General features: G+C 38.6%; 1 protein-coding gene across 1 annotated transcript in view; it reads right to left on the bottom strand.

Annotated features, from left to right (window-relative positions):
• Positions 1-3579: 3579 nt before the first annotated feature.
• Positions 3580-19706, bottom strand: part of gtf2ird1 (GTF2I repeat domain containing 1) — a 36505-nt gene continuing 20378 nt past the window's right edge. Inside the window, exons 10-26 of the mRNA XM_058627635.1 lie at positions 19317-19342; positions 18324-18444; positions 16665-16708; positions 16371-16451; positions 15043-15180; positions 11989-12042; positions 11293-11373; positions 9964-10147; positions 9223-9284; positions 8430-8504; positions 7511-7778; positions 6874-6902; positions 6648-6776; positions 5624-5816; positions 5322-5359; positions 5010-5119; positions 3580-4442 (exon numbers count right to left, since the gene is read on the bottom strand). Of these exons, the coding sequence (XP_058483618.1) occupies positions 4374-4442; positions 5010-5119; positions 5322-5359; positions 5624-5816; positions 6648-6776; positions 6874-6902; positions 7511-7778; positions 8430-8504; positions 9223-9284; positions 9964-10147; positions 11293-11373; positions 11989-12042; positions 15043-15180; positions 16371-16451; positions 16665-16708; positions 18324-18444; positions 19317-19342 (1702 nt within the window). The 3' untranslated portion in view covers positions 3580-4373. The remainder of the gene's footprint in view (positions 4443-5009; positions 5120-5321; positions 5360-5623; positions 5817-6647; positions 6777-6873; positions 6903-7510; positions 7779-8429; positions 8505-9222; positions 9285-9963; positions 10148-11292; positions 11374-11988; positions 12043-15042; positions 15181-16370; positions 16452-16664; positions 16709-18323; positions 18445-19316; positions 19343-19706) is intronic.

Below are 19706 nucleotides of genomic sequence, written 5' to 3'. Positions count from 1 at the left end.
CTTTAATCTCATGTTTTTGGGGGGTTGTCTGTGCCTTTTGTCCTCGTCTTTCAGGAATTTTTATCTGAATTTGGTACAAATGTTCACTCCAAGGAAACAGAAACACAAAATAACGAGAGAAACTCAGAGAAACTGACCTTTTATACTGGAACCATCATCAGCTTCACCTGAACACACACCTGCAGTTCATCACATCAAAGAGGTAACAATGTCACAGTAGTATGTCGTCCAAAATCACTTAAAAACGTCATAGTATAGTATGTCGTCCAAAATCACTTAAAAACGTCATAGTATAGTAAGTCATTTAAAATCACTTAAAAATGTCTTAGTATGTCGTCCAAAATTATGGAATTAGATTTGTGTCAATATTTTCAAACACTTTTTCAGAAGCAAACACAATATTGATTAAATCATTCAAAAATATACAATTTTATTGTTTGAAAACACATTTGTTCTTTGCGCTCCCTGACTTGATGTTTGCGCTCCCTGAAGTTTTTTTGGTTTTTTTTAAGTTTTAAAATATCTTCATTGCAAAAAAAGGTTACAGTACAGAAGTGATCAAAGAAACATAGTGCATTAGTGAACAAACAGGAGAAATACAACTTTGCCAGGGAAGCTGTCTTCTGATTGGCTACTGAGTTTCGGAGCCACAGCAGCTCAATGCGCCGGAAGTCGTCACGGGCTTGACGCTGTCGCTGTCCGTCTGGAACTCGTTCCCCAAGTTTTCTCCGTCGACAACATGGATGTAAATAGTTGTAAGTATCTAACGTTTGTAAAAGATAATCTGACAAACGTTAGATACGTACAATTATTTACATTTATGATTTTGACGGAGAAAACTTGGGGAACGAGTTCCAGACGGACAGCGACAGCGTCAAGCCCGTGACTACTTCCGGGTCATTGAGCTGCTGTGGCTCCGAAACTCAGTAGCCAATCAGCAGACAGCTTCCCAAGGCCCGCTCGCAAACAAACATCCACGGCGCAAAGAGCACTTCAGGGAGCGCTAACAACAAGTTAGGAACCGCAAAGAACAAATGCATTTTCAAACAATAAAATAGTATATTTTTGAATGATTAAATTAATATTTGTTTTAAATCTGAAAAAGTGTTGCTTGCTTCGTGAAAAGTGTTGTTTGAAAATATTGACACAAATCTAATTCCATACAAAATCACTTAAAAACGTCATAGTATAGTATGTCCAAAATCACTTAAAAACGTCTTAGTATGTCGTCCAAAATCACCTAAAAACGTCTTAGTATGTCGTCCAAAATCACTTAAAAACGTCATAGTATGTCGTCCAAAATCACTTAAAAACGTCATAGTGTAGTATGTCATTAAAAATCATTTAAAAACGTCAAAGTATAGTATGTCGTCCAAAATTATGGAATTAGATTTGTATCAATATTTTCAAACAACACTTTTTCAGAAGCAAGCACAATATTGATTAAATCATTCAAAAATATACTATTTTATTGTTTGAAAACACATTTGTTCTTTGCGCTCCCTGGCTTGATGTTTGCGCTCCCTGAAGTTTTTTTTTTTTTTTGAGTTTTAAAATATTTTTATTGCAAAAAAGGTTACAGTACAGAAGTGATCAAAGAAACATAGTGCATTAGTGAACATCAAAGAAATATAGTGCACAACTTCATGGGTAAAAGGGACAAAATATTGCGCTCCCTGAAGTGTTCTTTGCACCGTGGATTTTTGTTTGCTTGAGAAGCTGTTTGCTGATTGGCTACTGAGTTTTGGAGCCACAGCAGCTCAATGCGCCGGAAGTCGTCACGGGCTTGGATTCGCTGTCCGTCTGGAACTCGTTCCCCAAGTTTTCTCCGTCGACATCATAAATGTCAATAATTTTAAGTATTTAACGTTTGTCAGATTATCTTTAACAAACGTTAGATACTTACAATTATTTACATCCAAAGAGCACTTCAGGGAGCGCTAACAACAAGTTAGGAACCGCAAAGAACAAATGCATTTTTAAACACTAAATGAAGTATATTTTTGAATGATTAAATCAAATTATTTTTTTTGCTTCTGAAAAAGTGTTGCTTGCTTCATGAAAAGTGTTGTTTGAAAATATTGACACAAATCTAATTCCATACAAAATCACTTAAAAACGTCATAGTATAGTATGTCGTCCAATATCACTTAAAAACGTCATAGTATAGTATATCGTTAAAAATCACTTAAAAACGTCTTAGTATAGTATGTCGTCCAAAATTATGGAATTAGATTTGTGTCAATATTTTCAAACAACACTTTTTCAGAAACAAAAACAATATTGATTAAATAATTTAAAAATATACTATTTTATTGGTTGAAAACACATTTGTTCTTTGCGCTTTTTTTTTTGTTTTAAAATATCTTTAGTGCTAAAAGGGTTACAGTACAGAAGTGATCAAAGAAACAGTGCATTAGTGAACAAACAGGAAAAACACAACTTTGCCAGGGTAGCTAATAAGTTATTAAAAAGAGAAAGAAAAAGAGGACCAAACATTGACAGTCTTAATTGCCTTTTTGTTGTTAGAGCCAGAAATCAAAGAAACATAGTGCACAACTTCATGGGTAAAAGGGACAAAATATTGCGCTCCCTGAAGTGTTCTTTGCGCCGTGGATTTTTGTTTGCTTGAGAAGCTGTCTGCTGATTGGCTACTGAGTTTTGGAGCAACAGCAGCTCAATGCGCCGGAAGTCGTCACGGGCTTGACGCTGTCGCTGTCCGTCTGGAACTCGTTCCCCAAGTTTTCTCCGTCAAAATCATAAACGTAAATAATTGTACGTATCTAACGTTTGTCAGATTATCTTTAACAAACGTTGGATACTTACAACTATTTACATCCATGTTGTCGACGGAGAAAACGCGGGGAACGAGTTCCAGACGGACAGCAACAGCGTCAAGCCCGTGACTACTTCCGGGTCATTGAGCTGTCGCTCCAAAACTCAGTAGCCAATCAGCAGACAGCTTCCCAAGCAAACAAAAAATCCACGGTGCAAAGTACACTTCATGGAGCGCAATATTTTGTCCCTTTTACCCATGAAGTTGTGCACTATATTTCTTTGGGAGCGCAAACAAGTTAGGAATCGCAAAGAACAAGTTAGGGAGCGCAAAGAACAAATGCATTTTCAAACAATAAAATAGTATATTTTTGAATGATTAAATTAATATTTGTTTTGCTTCTGAAAAAGTGTTGCTTGCTTCGTGAAAAGTGCCGTTTGAAAATATTGACACAAATCTAATTCCATACAAAAATACTTAAAAACGTCATAGTATAGTATGTCCAAAATCCCTTAAAAAACGTCATAGTATAGTATGTCCAAAATCACTTAAAAACGTCATAGTATAGTATGTCCAAAATCACTTAAAACGTCATAGTATATAGTATGTCATCCAAAATCACTTAAAAACGTCATAGCATAGTGTGTCATCCAAAACCTTCCTGTTCCTGTTGGTGGCCATTTGTGTCATGGTAGACGTCCAGGTTTCGCTTAAAACTTGAAGTAGAGTCTTTACAAAATCCGGGGTTTTCTCGTGTAATAACCTTAAAAAGGTTATAAACAAAACAAGAAAAAACAACAAAGTGCAAGGCAACACATTTTTATTTCAAAGGCCTAACTGGCTTTAGTTTAAGGTACAGCGTTATTAAATACCGTTAGTCCAGAGAGAGTCATCGCAGAGTAACATACCGTTCTTTCCTTTACGAGATACATTCAGGCCGACTTTAAATGACTTATTTTACATTAATGTTCGTGTGACGCTAACATTAAAAATTTAAAATAAAACAAAAAACAGTTGATTTAGTGTGTGTGTGTGTGGTTTTTAACAGTTTTTCCTGTCGTGTTGCGATTAAGACACTTCACTTGAGTCTGATTTCACCTGTAGTTACGCGTGTGTTAGTGTCGTGGCGCTGTAGAGGAGAATAATGTCTTTTACATCCCTGCACGTTACTGTTTATATTTCAATAAATATAATAAATAAAAAGTACAAATATCTGAATATTATAGAACCAGATTAAAAGACTTGTTTTTTTTTTTACCTTGTCAGTTAATACATCGCGGATTTAAAAAGAAAAAAAAAGAAAAAAGAAACACGACTCAGTGGGTGGAGACTTCGTAAACGCGAGGGCAGTAAAATCTTTAGCTGTAGTCGTCTTTTTTTCCTTCTTTCTTTTTCTAACGTTGCGATCCACGTACATTCTGCTGCTCCTTTACGACGAAGACGGCGACGGCAAAGTTCGCAGAGGTCAAAAACCTTCAAGGAGTTTCAGTCCGAAGAGTTTTAGTGCTCCAACGTAAGTGTTAGTGTTTTTCAACGCGTGGAAGAGTTCGCGAGTCATTTTTTTCCAAGAGCTTCTTCTTCCTCTTCCTTCGTTCCGTCAGTAATTGACTTTTCCGGGGACCTGCATGTTGACGCCGCTGTAGTCGACCATGTACATGGGCCACTGCTGCGGGCGAGCAAACACACGGAGAGAGAGAGTGAGTGAAAAGTCGTAAAGGTGGAAGAAAAAAACAACAAACTGTAAAATATCTGCAAAATTCTCGTTGACTTTCCACGATTGTAACCTCTTCACAATTTCTTTTACGATTAAAAAACATTGTAAAATTCTGCGACATTCTCTGCTCTGCGATGTTGGGGGGCGTGTTGTAAAAAGTTGTAAAATTACAAGAATAAAGTCGTAATATTACGGGGGAAAAAAGTCATAATAAAATCATGTAAAATTCGGCAACACACTGGGGGCGTGTCCACTCGGAGAGCCAAACACACACTTCCTGGTTTTTACGCTTTTGTGAAGACTAAAGTTCGCAAAACTTCAGTTTGTCAGCGTTTGATACAAGAAAAAAACCCAGAAAAAATGAAATGCTTAAAAAAATATCGCAAAAGTGTTATAATATCGCCACTCAAAATATTACAACATTTCATCAGCTAACTATAATTTTATTTACCACAATATTTAATGAATAACAAATTAGCTTAGTTTACATTGGGTTTTAGTGAATTTCTTCAAACGTACCATGACTGGAATCTGATTGGTTGAAATCCCGAGGTCAGAGGAGGCGGGGACTCGACTGCTTTCATGGACTCTCTTGCGTTTCCGCCGGTTGATGGAGGCGTCTGTTACTGCTGAAGACGAAAAAACGACAGAAACACGACGTCACTTCACTTCTGGAATCAACCGCGGGAAAAAACACTGTACATTTGTAGTGTATGAGAATAAAGTCGCAATATTACGAGGAAAAAAAGTCAATATTATAGAAAAAAAGTCGTAATATCATGAGACAAAAGTCAATATTACAAGATGAAAGTGAACACATCACTGACTCACCTGTGTTACACGCCTGACTACAGAGTTCTGCAAAAGGCCTGTGAGTCAAAGAGGGAGAAAACGCTGAGTCATTTCTGGTGACAAAGCGCCTTTTGTTTTTTAGACTGAACATCAAAACAAACCATGACAAAGCAGCAGCATTTAAATATCAAATATTCCAGTGAAAGTAATGCAGGGTTCAGCTCACGAGAAGCATTCAAGGAGCCTGGGAAATGTTCAGGATATAGATTACAGACAAATATCTGAACCTTATATTGACTCTCACTGGACTGTAAATGTGACGTCACGGAGCAGAAACTCACTGTAGCTGACTCTTGATGGTGAACGTGACCTGATCCGCCGCCTGAAGGATCTGCTCCAAGGCCACGATGTCGTAGGTGTTTGGGTTTCTGAAGGGGACGTCGTCGGGGAGACCGTCGACGTCCACCGACTCTGGACTCCCGCGGATCAGCTTGTACGGCACCACGACGGAGTGATCCAAGCCCAGAGCTTCACCTGAACGCAGCAGCAGAGAAAGACAGAAATAAATCATCAACATAGTACATTTTTAAAGTAGGTATAAATGATCTCTGACGACTTTTCCTGGTTATAAAGGCTGTTGCGTCTGTGAAATACACATTAAATATTAAATATGATATATTTTGATAAAAAAAATACATGGAATTTTAATTTAAACATTTGTGTTAAATCAGAATTCGAGTACTGGATTATTAATCGATTAATCGCTTTTTTTTAAGAATTAAAACAAGTTTCTCTTACTTTTCAGCTTCCTAAATGGGAATATTTAGTGAATAGTTGTTTCTTTGCTCCACGCGACACCGAGAAAATCATTAAAACTGAATCGTTGCTGGTTTGTGAACAAAAACCCGTCGTCATTTCCAGGTTTTTAGAATCACTGATCAACATATTATGGACCAAACGATCACTTGAGAAAATAATCGATAGATCAATCGATGAATAAAATAAAATGACTCTTTCTTGCACACAGAAATATCCTAATAAAGCCAGTATGATCTAAAATTCCAGAGTCCAGAGAAACAACCGGTGTGCAGCTTTATATCCATAAAAATTACAATTAGACATTATTTATAAGCCATATCGTGATATATGTATCGATATCGAAGGAAATAAAAATCGGGGCTGAACGATTTTGAGTAAATATCTAATTGCAATGACTTTGACAGGAAGTGCGATTGAATTGCGTTGATTCGCGATATCAGAGCTCATTTTTACATCTTTATTCTCATTTTCATTAAAAAAAAACACATTTAAAAGGATAACTGTGTGATATTTGTGCAGATCTGTGAGAAACAAACATCCTCTCACCGTATTTCTTGTTAAAAAGCTCCTTCACTTGTTCTCGCAGAACCACTTTCTCTCCCATGCGGCTCATGTCGTCGTCGTCGCCGCTGATGGAGGCGTAGGCCTTCTTCAGCAAAGTGACTCTTCGTGGCGCTGGCGGACACAAACAAGGGGGTGGAGTCAACGTCACGTGACGCTAATTATCGCTCTCTCTGCGACGTGTTATTCGTTAGACGAACTCTGGTCTTACCTGGTTTTGGAATGAGTCCTTGAAAAGGTCTGAGGATGGAAAAAACAGGAAATTCATTTTCACTCAATTTAATCTTTTTTAATAAGCGGGACGTATGAAAACAACAACTAGACACTTTTCAATTGAATCATCCAGGAAATTTGACTTTTCTAACAAGAGGAAAACGTCCTTGTCTGTAAAAGACATTTGTATCAAGTAAATTATGATAAGAGCTAATTTATGCACAGGGTGACGACTCATTTACAGCCAAAATATCATTTTCTGCACGTTATTTTAAACATATACACACAATTCTTCAGTAAATTCTGCAAATTTATTTGGGGACCCTGAAAAACTCTCCAGAGACTCATCTGCGGGTCCTGACCCAGTGTTCGGGTTGTGTTTTTATTGATTTTAAAGATTTTGCAGGATTTTTATGAAGCTAAATTCTATTCATAGTTTTTTCTGAAGCAGTTTTCACAAACAAATCAATAAAAAACAAAGTTTGAGTTGTAAAAACGTATTAAAATCAATAAAAAAATCAAATTTTAAGTGTCATAAATCATTATGCGTTTTCATGTAAACATTCTGAGGACTAGTTAAGTCTGAACTCCTCAGCGATTGTCTACGTCGTATAAAATGTGGTTTTGTTTCTCACCTGGTGATGGTGAAGTTGATTTTGTCGGCGACCGCCAGGATCCTCTCGAGGTTCTGGGAGCCGAACGTGCAGGGTTTCCTGAAAGGGATTCCAGGGGGCAGACCCTCGATGATGACCGAGTCCGGGTTGTTCTTGATCCTCTTGTAAGGCACTTGCACCGGGTACTTGATGCCCAGCGCCTCACCGTACTTCCTGTTGAACAGGTCCTGGACCTGCTCCCGCAGCGTGTTGGCCAGGTCGATCCTGGACAACTTGGACTCCAGACACTCTGGAGACAGAAGACACAGGACATTAACGTGGATTTCCATCTTACCTTTTTACACTTTTAAAGCAAAAGTCAAATTATTTGATGAAAGAAAATTCAGGAGGCATTTCAAATCATTTCTGCCTCAGCAACTAAATTAAAGTTGACTTCAGTGTTTTTCACTCTTAAAAACTCATATTCACTTTGTCGTTTTAAGTTCACGCATAAATCACATTTCTTTCACAGAAAGATTTCTACATTAGTGATAGCCAAAGTGTTTCCTACACTATTTAAATCTACTTTTTTATTGAAGATAATGGACCACTTCCTTCTTATTAGTCGGTCTTTTAATGACATCATCATGCGGCTATGTTTTACATCAGGTTTACCCTTAAAAAATCCCCTTAAATAATACACTTTTACACACTCGAGAACAGAGAGCTACTGCTGTTGGTATTATTTCACAATAAAAGCCTTGTTTTTCATGGAAACAGGGAACAAAAACACCAAAACTTAAGAGAGGATCAGTCACTTCATCAGCAAACGCGTTGAAACTTATGATCTCACGCTGCTTGTGTTTTGATTGATTGAGAGAGCGAGAGAGAGAGGGAGACCCCTAGTGGCAGAAATTTCACGAAAGGTGAAAAGGACAACGTTAAATCTTCAAGAACTAACCTGAGAACCCGGGTCTTTTGGATAAAGTGTCCTCTGTTAACGCTGCTGCTGCTGCTGCTGCGTCTGCGTCGAGATCTTCGGGACAAAAGAAACATTTCAAGGTTAAACTTTTGTTTTTTTTTCTGTGCACGCGTCACCGCTCAAGATTTACTCAACACAACAAGCGCCGAGAGCTCCACAAGCTTTGTCACCAATAATAAAATAAATAAATAAAGGCAGAGATGCTGTAGCTGCAGGAGAAACCCTGCAAGGACCTTTTCTTTTTTGGGAAAAATGGTTAGAAATACACCTTGAACTGCATTTGACCTCATAAACTTCCAGCAAACAGAGGAAAGTTGGATCGTCTGCTGACGTAGGACTTTATTTTTCAGAGATTCAGCAAATACGCGCTTTTAAAACTGTACGGTACAATTAGAAATAATGTTATTTTTGTGGTTTGTTTACCGTCAGGAGAAGCAGTTTACAGAACACAGAGCGTTTGTAAACTGCTCACAGTCTCAATCTTCCACGACCCAAATTAGAAACAACGAACGTCGGCTGAATAATGAGACTGGAGAAGATGAATAAATATTTACATATTCATGACCACGACCTCATTTATTTCAGGGCAATGAAGTAAATACTCCACTTTTACGGCGCAGGAGGAGAGAGAATAATCATTCTGATGTTTTGTTGTTTTGGTTTAATCTTCACCAGCGAAACCCGGAATATTAGCAACGTCTTAACAAAACCCTTTGTATCTTGTATTTGAGGCTAAATGTAATGAAATGTGCTGTTGTTGACACAAACGTACCTGAGTCACAGACGGGGATCGAAGGCATTTCTTGTTTTACTTGCTCAGTTAACAGCTCAGGCCTGGAAATGAACAAAAGAATAATAACATGATCAAAACAAACTTCAGTGTCTTGTCTGAGGAAATCTGCTGTTAAGGCCTTTTTTTTTGTCAAACCTCACCGTGCGTTTTATTGTTAACTATTTACTTGCATTGTCGTTGATAAGCAAAGGATTTATCCATTAAAGCAGAACAATGCAGGGTTTACAGTAATTTAACAGCGTCAGAGTCACTGTGAGGCGGCCTCCACTGCCCCCTACTGTCTGCTAGAGGAAAACCAGCCCTGCAAGATCAGCTGTTGCCGAACCGAAGTCCTCAGAATCTCACTGGAAACACAAATTGCTTCCCTTCTATCAAATCAAGGCAGTGCTAGCGTTATTTTAGACATTTATCGTGGCAGAGCCGAGACTACGCGAGATCACGCGAGACCGGAGAGCTGTTGCAGGAAGAAGAAGAAGAAGCTCGGAACGTGAGTGAGCGCTGGAGAGAGGAGTTTGTCCTGGAGTACAGACGTTGAGTCTAGATCCATGGATTTTCAAACTGTAGTACGTGTACCAGCAGTGGTACGCGAGTTCCCTCTGGAGAATCAGAAATCCTGCTCGACTGTATAAACCAGGGTATGTGATCAGAGTGGAGCTGAGGGATTCTGACCAGAGTGTGTGCAAAATGAAACAAATAAAATAATATCTGATGAACTCTCACCTCTGGATAACAAACTGGATCTGACCGCCCGCAGCTAAGATCTTGCGCAGTTTGGCCGCTCCGAAACAGTTGGGTCTCCGGAGCGAGATTCCCTCCGGCAGCCCGTTGACGTACAGATCCTCCGGGTACATCTGGAACTTGGAGTAAGGAACCTTGGCTGGTTCGGGCAGACCCAGAGCTTCAGCTGAGAGACAGAGGCAGAGACAGAGGAGACTTTACTTCACAAGTGTCCCCAGTACAAACCTGCAGGACAGGACGTGAGACACTAAAAATAGCGCGTGGGTGAAGCTCTAATGACACTTTTCCACGAAACAGTTCCAGCACGACTCGGCACGGCTTGACTCCACTGGTTTTTGTTTCCATCAGTGATAGAATCCGATGTCTGGTACTTTTTTTAGTTCCTGCGCTGATGAGGTTCCAAGCGAGCTGAGACGATACTAAAAATGTGACGGCGACTGACGAGACTGTCGGCCACTGATCGGTCAGAGCGTCGTCACTGAAGAGTCACGAGTGCGATGTCCGACACAAGAATCAAAGACCAGTTAAAGACTTAAAAATCCCTGAAAACATTAAGTGTTAATCTGCAACATTTAGAAAAGGAAATGTCTAAAATGTCAAAATTGAACAGAGAATTTACAATTTAAGAGACTTAATTTTTTGATTCTGTGATGATTTGATTTTGTGATCTGAAATGTGGTGTCTGAGATTTTAAATCGGAATTTTGAGATTAAAGTCAGTATTCCGAGATTTTAAGTCAGAATTTTGAGATTAAAGTCGTCACTGGAAGAGTCATGAGCACGGCGTCATACACAAGAATCAAAGCCAACAATGCCTTAAAAATCCCTGAAAACATTAAGCGTTAATCTACAACACTTAGCAAAAGACTAATTCCTGCAATATCGATATTTAACAGAGGAGTCTGGTGGATTTAATCTGTGCTCCGCTCTGTGAACAAATCTTTTTTAATCCACTGATTCTAATGATTCAGTTACACTGAAAAACAACTGCTTTACAAGTCACAAGTTTGTGTGTTTGTGTCGTGTCTGAAACCACGTCGCGTCAGTTTCACGCAGCTGTTACTATGACGACTCCCATGCCCACGTTGAGGAGGTTCTATCGTAATAGAAAATGATACCAAACCGAGTCGAGTCGTACGAGAACTGTATGGTGGGAAAGATCTTTCCTAGAAGACGGAGAGACCAAGATATTTACAAACGTTTCCACAGTTTCTTCATCCAGTGAAGCTGCATTAGTTTCAGCTCGTGCTCTCACACTCGCTCTCACACGTGAGCGGCGATAAATCTCCAGCGGCGCCGGGCGTTCACTCACCGTACTTGATGCTGAACAGACTCTCCACCTGTCGCCGCAGCTGCAGAATCATTTCACTGATGTCCTCCACCAAACTCCCAGCTGCAAGAAAGACAAGAACCAGCAAAACAGAGGCATTATTATTATTATTAGCGGCTCAGTTAGCGAGTGTCTTCTCACCTGGAAACACTTCTACCTTTCCCTCCCTTTTCTTTATTTTATATTGAGATAAATGCTCCCTGTCCTCTCTGACCTGGCAAAGACAAAGTGGCTGCACGCTGTATTAATCACCCAAGACCAGAGACCAAACAAAAGCACAAACAACAGTAGTGAAAAATAAAGAATGAGGCTGAAAAACAGTGGGAGACGCAGTTTAAAGCCACAAATCATCTTTACGGCACCTGGAGTCAAAGTAAAATAAAAACACCAAATTTTTATCTCGCCGACGAGTTGTAAAATTATCATAAATTCAAGGTGATCTTGTGGTGAATTATCTGCGGGTTTCTGTTGCCGAGTACGTGGCAGATAATGGGAGACGATAAATAAATAATCTCTTTTTTTTTATATATCGCACATAAAATAAAATAAAAAGGTTGTGTTCGCGGAGCCTGGCTGAGAGCGTCTGTCGGCATCAGACCTTTTACAGACGCTTTATTTTTTTACTCCAAACGCGTGTGTTATTTTAGTCTAAATAAATATGATTAACTATTTATTTACCTTCAGAGGATCTTCTGATGTTCTGCGAGGACGCGCTCGGTGAAACCGCTTCAGCTGCAGAACAAGAGAAGAGAAATCATGAGAGCAAAATAAAAGTTAGATCTGATCAATTCATACAACACATATGCACCATTTCCTGTGTCCTCTGCACAAACCTCGTGAGACTACTGTGCGTTCCATTTGTAGTCGGAACTCGGAATTTCCCAGGTTCTTATTCCAAACTCGGATTTCCAAGTAGGAAACTCATGGCACATCTGTCGTATTTGTTTCACAGTAAATCAGTCGAACTAAAACATCTTTTTATGCCATTTAAGTGCGTAACTGGCACTGCTAACAATGGCTAGAACGAGAACCATTTGTATTTCCGCCTCCTGAACTGGAACGTGGTGAACTCTGGAGCACCAAGTTGTGATGTAAATGAAGCACAGCATCGTCAGTGCTCCGTTCTGCGCATGTGCCGCAATGTGTGCGCGTGCGTACGATCGAAACACAATCGAAGCGTGTTTCACGACACTGCACCGTCTGTACCGCACATGTGCGAGACTTACGTCACACACTGCGAGACTGGGAAAAGTGTGGCTTAAAAAACACGGACATTTCCGTCAAATGACGGCTGTCACACCTAAAAATCATTAATATAGACCTAGTTAAAAAAAAAAAAAAAGCAGGGATTTTATTGATTTAAATGGACTTTCACTGCGTCGTTTGATGAATAATTCACTTGATTTTATGACATTTCATCCATTAGCTTTTTTTAAAAATAGAAAAGCGAGTACACTTTAAATTTATGTACTCATCTTGGCCCATTAGTAAGTTTTTCTATTGTTTTTTCCCTGAAGAAACTAGATTGTATTGTTGAATTTCTGGGTCGTTTAGCCGTTAAGTGTTGGGTTCACGCATGATGCGTGGTCGTGTGGTGGCTGACGGATTTCATGACCTAGAGCGGGTTTTCAATATTGAAAAATATCAACAAACTTATATCTAAACAGAGCTGCAATTAAGAATTTAATCTTCCGATTGTCCAAACTCAGATCTGTGCAATTCCCAACACTATTGTGATGATTGTAAAACTATGCTTTGAGCTCTTAAAATGGATATAAAACACACTAAATTCACATTATGGTAAGAAACTACTTAGCTAATATGATGATAAATATTTTAATGATCAATTTAAATAAAAATACAACAACAATGAGACAAAGAATCAGAATATATGACTGGAAAGATGCAGGCTCCCCCTTGTGGCACTTTTAAATAAATCAACAGGACTGTATGTTGGCAAGTTATTCGCATTTAGAGCATTTTCAGAGTAAAAAAATGTGACATTTGCTGCACTCACCTTTAACATCTTTCCTTTAGTGGTGATTTGTGAAAGAAAAGAAAACTTAAACAAGGAACAATTTAAAAAAAAAAGAAAATAAATTTATCTAACGCCTCTTTAAGCTAAAGCCGAGACCACATTGAGTAGACTCGTCCTTCTCTGCAGCTTTGTCACAGAAAAATAGGGTGAAATGTAAGTTTGAAATGAAATAAATGAAGCTTTCATGGCTGAATTTAAATGAAGCAAGTGACGTGTTGTTGTGAGAGAGCTCAGTCTACTCAAAGGTTCTCGGTGACCTCGGTTTAAACGTGTATGTGAGTCGTGTGTGTTAGATGAAGGAGGGAATAAACAGGAGAATTTTCCTTTTTCTAACTCAATATCTAACTCTATTAGAGTGGGGTCAAGAAATAGGGGAAAATAAATAACTCACAGTCTGTAAACGTGCACCGTGTGTCAGTTTTCTGACTTTTCTGCTTCTTAAATGTGAATATTTTGCTCCATATGAGAAATAAATCATTAAAACTGAATCACTTTGGTTTGTGGACAAAATAGGACATTTAAAAACACCATTATTACACTGTATAAAAAATAAAAACACTTAAACTGATAGCTGGGGATAGATTAATAATCGATCAATTATAGAGGATTCATCAACTTCTTCTTCAGCCGTTTGACTTCCCATCATAACTGTGATTAGCGCCACCACGTGGACGCTTTAGGTAGTGACATTGTCCTTGTTTTCAACTTAAAATACTGATATTTGGTGCTAGATAAAGTAGATAATCAGTTTACATCAATTTATATTTTTTGAATCCCTCTGATTGATGAGGATCGCAACAGTTAATTATTTTGACAATTAGAAATCAAAAATTGAAAAGAAACCAACAATTTTTGACCCCTTTGAGGGTTTTAAATTCTTTGATTTCAGTTTTATTTGTTCCTCAATCACAGTCATTTGAAAATATTTGGTTTCTGGACAAAACTGGATGCTTGAGAATGTTTTTTATCAACATCTTTTGGTCTAAACAACTATGGTTAATTATTAGAGAAAATAACTGATAATAAACATAATCTTTAGCTGCAACTTTTGTTTAAAACCCAGTTTTCCTTCAATTTAAATTGTGGTGCCAAACATATACAAATATCATATATCAAATATCTCACCAGTCGAGGAAGACTATATACTAGTGTGGCAACTAACTATTTTTTTTAGAATTGACTCATTTGGTGGTTATAAATAAAATAAACAACAATAAAATGTCAGAAAATGTCAAAATGACAGACTTTGAGTCTTAGTTTTAATGATTTCTTTCTTAAATGGAGCAAAGAAACCAGAAAATACTCCCATTTACGAAGCTTAAAAAGCCTTAAGGACTTGTTTTAATTGTTTAAAAATAATACTTTTATCAAAATAGTACTAATACTAAGGTTAAACTAATGTCAGATGGATAAATGACACACATTGCTTTCCACAGATGAGAGTTTTAAAGAACTGCGCAGGACAGAAAAGGAGGAGGAGCTACAGTGGGGTCAGAGTTGGAGAGGTGGGATTTTAACGGTTGTGAGGGTGGGACTATTTTTAAAGGCCGAGGGGAGGTGTGGTCGCGTGGAGAGTGGGATTATGGGGGAAAAGTATCTGAGAAAAGTGTTTTCATACGTGCTGCTGCTTATTTAGCATCCCAGCTGTCAGTCCGGGAGCTGCGGGACAAACGGACGGCGGCTGACGGCGTTACCTGTGTGATTCTCCAGCGGGTGGTGAGGAGTGGCGGGGGCGGGGGCCGCGGGGGGAGCAGCGGGCGACGGCGTGGCTGGACACGCCACGGGCTCGACGACACAATCGCCGGCCTCCTCCGCACTCTGACCTCCAGGCTCTGGGGGAGAGACAAGTTTTATTTTCACAAGTTCTGCTGAATTGTAACGTAAACATCGAGAGAGCGAGAGGAAACGTCTGGCTGCACATATTTCCTGTTTGGGTTGTGATGCTTTCGAGTGATAGCGTGGAAACATGTCGCGACCACAAGAGGAAACAAAGAGAAGAGAATAATCCTGAAAACAAGTGAAACACACAGATCTATTCCCCTGTTAAAATGTACAGAATAATCCAGAATAATCACTAAATCCCAGACAAAAAAAAACAGCACTGAAGCAGAAAAGACAACACTGCTCCATGTCTCTGAAATAATCTCTGACTTCTCTTTGTTTTTTGTTTGATTTCAGACAACAGAGAATTTTCACCACCGCTTCAAACTCCCTGTGTGAGACGGAAAAATGTGTGCAAAAAAAAACAAAGACGAGAAAATAGTAACGGATTAAAAGACACAGGTTGTGAACTTTGAAGAACTAAGAGTCTGTGAAATCACCAGACTCTCTCGACTAAGTTAAGAATAGCGTTTTAAGTGAGGTTACAACTTAATATAAAGATAAAATAAAACATTAAGTCATGTCACTCAGCCTTACAGAAATATTGATTTGATTTATATTGTGATGCATATATCGATATCAAACGTTGCAAGCTGTGGCTGTGCAGGGGCTGTGGCCTTTTTTCCTTTTCTGTTATTTTAAAAAATGTGAAAGATGAAAATAAAACGTGATTATGTTTAAAATGTCATGCCTTTTGGAAATCATTTCCTCTTCCACTTGCTTAATAAAAGCGGTGTAAACGGGCGGAGCCGTACGGAGTATTTTGGGGGTCGGTCATCTACACAAAAACAACTCAAATAGGCTTTCAAGGCTCACAAAACGCTGGTTCTGCGAGGATAAAAAAACAATAAGACACCGTCAGAAAGTCTTCTCAGCAGCAACAGCCTCTATCGTGTGAACGATGGCGATATTACAGTGCAAAGTATTCGCTTAGTGAAGTCTGCGAAATTCAATTACACAAATTTAGACGGCGTATTAGTGTAAAAGCCACACGATAACGCGCAGAAGTCACACATTCACACACACTGTGTCCATGAAACGTTTGATATGCGAGTGAAAAGTCATCTCTGGAGTCTGTGTTTAAGAGTAAGAAGGGAATAATTTCACAGCTGAGGGGGCTGCCGAGCGTGCGCTCACTTACCTGGCACTGTAACTTGAACGTCTTCCCCATCTGGAGGCTCCGTTTTAATCCTTTTCACAGGAATGCAATCTCCTGAAGGGCCTGAGGAGATAGAGCAGTTCATTTTTACCACGAGTTCCTGCTGTCAGTCGGTGGCATTGTGTTTTATGGCGGCGTTAAATAGATTGAAGTTGGTGACAGAGTGTGTTTGAACTGACTGGGGAAAAACATGGTGGTGGTGGGGAGGGGGATATCGATTTTCTCTTTACAGTAAAACTTTCAAGTGTTTGTCTAAAAGGAAAAAAAAGCACATACCTGCTTCACATTCAGCCAGCGGACTCACACACGCACTCGTTGATCTGGAAAATAAATCAAACCAGGGTCAAAGGAGGGTTACAAAGCTTTTATAGCACGGCATGGGTCAGCTGACCTGCTGCAGGTCTGTGTGGAACAAACACCAGTAATGAAATCATGGACTTTAAATTAAGTGACAACTAATTTGTCAGAAGTGTTTTCTTCTGTGATTGCTGAGCTTTTATTTTGAAATGCAGTTTTACAAGGTACTCACTTAGTTAAAAATATGTTTGCAGCTTCATCTCAACATTAAATATCCTTTAATAATGAGAAAATGAAGTTTGAGTCACTTTCTAAACCACTGACTGCTCCTGCACCAAAATCGGTGATTTTACGTCCCAGGACACAGGCGTTGTTGATCCACTGCTGCCTCCATCCCTAAGCTCAAATGTGCTATTCTTGTGGCTTCGGTGTTTTAAATCTTTAGTTTCAGCACTTTACAACGCTTAAAAACTTGCAGTTTTCCAGTCAGAAAAGGCCGTAAATGAGCAAAAATAAAGAGGATAATGCTTGTAGTTTGCAAATGAGATGTTGTACAAGCATGTGTGTGTTCTAGTTTCTTCTTTGAGACGATAAACTGAGTATCTTTGGTTGGGAGGTTTGAGAAAAGACATTTTTCACAATTTTCTGACATTTTATGGACCACATAGCACATATCAAGTTACCTCACCCGTCAAAGAATTAAACAAAGTAAATGTGGACTTTAAAAACACAGAGCCGGAACCAGGGGCTTATTTTGCTTCCTTTTTTCCTTAATTTTTTTCAGCTTTTTACGTCTTGTACTCAAAATGATGGAGTACAGCAGATTATTGGCTAAGACACATGTGACCACTCTTCTTCTGCTGCCAGTACAGCAGAGGAAACCCGGGTCAGACACGTGGAAAAATTGCATTAACTGCACTCACTGCTGAATTCAGCGGAAAATCATTCATAAATTATTTACCGCATAATATTTACTTGTGCGTTTAGGTTCTTTTTTTTGTGAGTTGTACTTTGAAACAGTCGCCAACTGCTGCTCAGTTAAAATCCAGTATCCACATTCTTATTTTATTACATTTAGTATTTAGTACTTACTCCTATTTTTATGTGTATGGATCTAATCTAATTCCATGCATAAGTCGATGCATTACAACATATCCAAACATGACACATCATACATTTCTAATTTGAATGTTATTTGACCTCGATTAGGACAGTTTTTTAATTTCAAACCCCTCTCCAACTGAGTTTGACGTCCCCTGTGAAATAATCATCTGTTGCAGCCCTGATACAGTTTTTAGACATTAAAAATAAGTTGAAATGTGAGATTTTTTCTTATATTCTGCTTCATCTACACAGCAAAAGCCAACACAACAACTTTATTTTTCTATTATTCAAATGTTTCCCTCAACTTTGAAGCTGTTACAAATGAAAATACAGCAAATAAAGAAGAAATGAGGCCAAATTAAAAAACAGATTCTGTGATAGCTTCTGTAAAGTAGCATATTTGAGTAAGCGAGTGATGCTGCTGCTGCTGCTGTTGTTTATGATTGCATTATAATTTGGCCGCATGCCACCGTCCGTCCGTCTTATATAATCCTCACACAGTCATAAACAGCGCTCAGTATCAGTCACTCTGACCTGCTGCTGAGAGGATTGCTGATCAGCTCGGCGCACGGGAGACTCAGACTGTCGAGGAAACCGTCGTCAGGTGTCGAGCCCAGGTCGTGTTTTCCCTCCTCCCTCGCCATTTTGCCAGCGGCTTCAACAAAGGAAGAGACAATGTTGTTGGGTTTTAAATAATATGCATAAAATGAAGTTGTATTTCATTTATTTAACATCTTACCGGCTCAAAATGATACTAATAGGTGTCACAGACGTGGCTGTAAATGAGTTTCTAAACTAACAATTATTTTCATAATCGATTCATCTGTGGATCATTTTCACGATTAATCAAGTCATCGTTTGGTCCATAAACCAAAATGATTCACTTTTAATGATTTCTTTGTCATATGGAGCAAAGAAATTTAGAAAATATTCACATTTAAATAAACTAAAACAATAAGAAATCTTGTTTTAATCATGAAAAAAAAGCTTCAAACCGATTAATTGATTATCAAAATAGTTGACGATTCATTGAGTAATCGATTAATCGAGTAAATGCTTCAGATCTAGTGATACAGAATATAGAAAGTTTTGTTTCTATATTGTTTTCCGAACCATAAAGTTTGGAAAACAGAGCAGTAGCTGACGTGAACTTTCTTAAAGTGACACGTGTATTAAACTAAACAACTAAAGATATGTGATGACAGAGTTTTAAATTTACCCTTGAAAGTTTGTGAAACCCTGATCAGTATTTTTCAAAATGTTCTGACATTTTATGGCCCTGTCGATAAATTGATTATCAAAAAATAATAATGGACAGATTAATCAATTTTGAAAATAATGGGTGAATAGCATTCAATGCAGGATTTGAAGGAGGTTCGCCACAGCTCTTCTACTGTATTTTTGTAAGTACCAGACGATGATATATCGCTTTTTTGATATTTTTACACGTCTTTAATACAGGGATTAAATCCAAATCACAGCTCACACATGTGACAAAATGGCACTGAGACAAAAATCTAATCTTACCAGTGAAAATCCTTTCATCGAACATTCTGCAAAAAAAGGAAAAAGACAGAAAGAAGAGAGGAGAAACGTCATCAGTCACTGGGTTTGGAATCATAATGCAAACACATACATGTGGAGGAGACACAATGTTAACAGCTCGTTACGCACATTAATTGTCCTTTACACAATCAGCCACAGTCAAACAGCCGAGTAATCTGAATCCCTGTGACTAAAAATAACAGCGGACATGTGATTCGCTCCTGGACGGCGCCTCCATGTGCTACAGCCGTGCTGTGTGATCATAGTTCAGCTACGTCTTTAAGTCTTATTTACATCTGTGGATAAAACCTTTTTTATGATCTTCCAGCTGGTGACGAAGGTTACTGCACGTAATTATCACTCATTTACAAT

Source organism: Solea solea, chromosome 4 (assembly GCF_958295425.1).
Source record: "Solea solea chromosome 4, fSolSol10.1, whole genome shotgun sequence".
NCBI lineage: Eukaryota > Metazoa > Chordata > Actinopteri > Pleuronectiformes > Soleidae > Solea > Solea solea.
The sequence above is the reverse complement of the archived record's forward strand: the minus strand, read 5'-3'. Positions and strand labels throughout refer to the sequence as shown.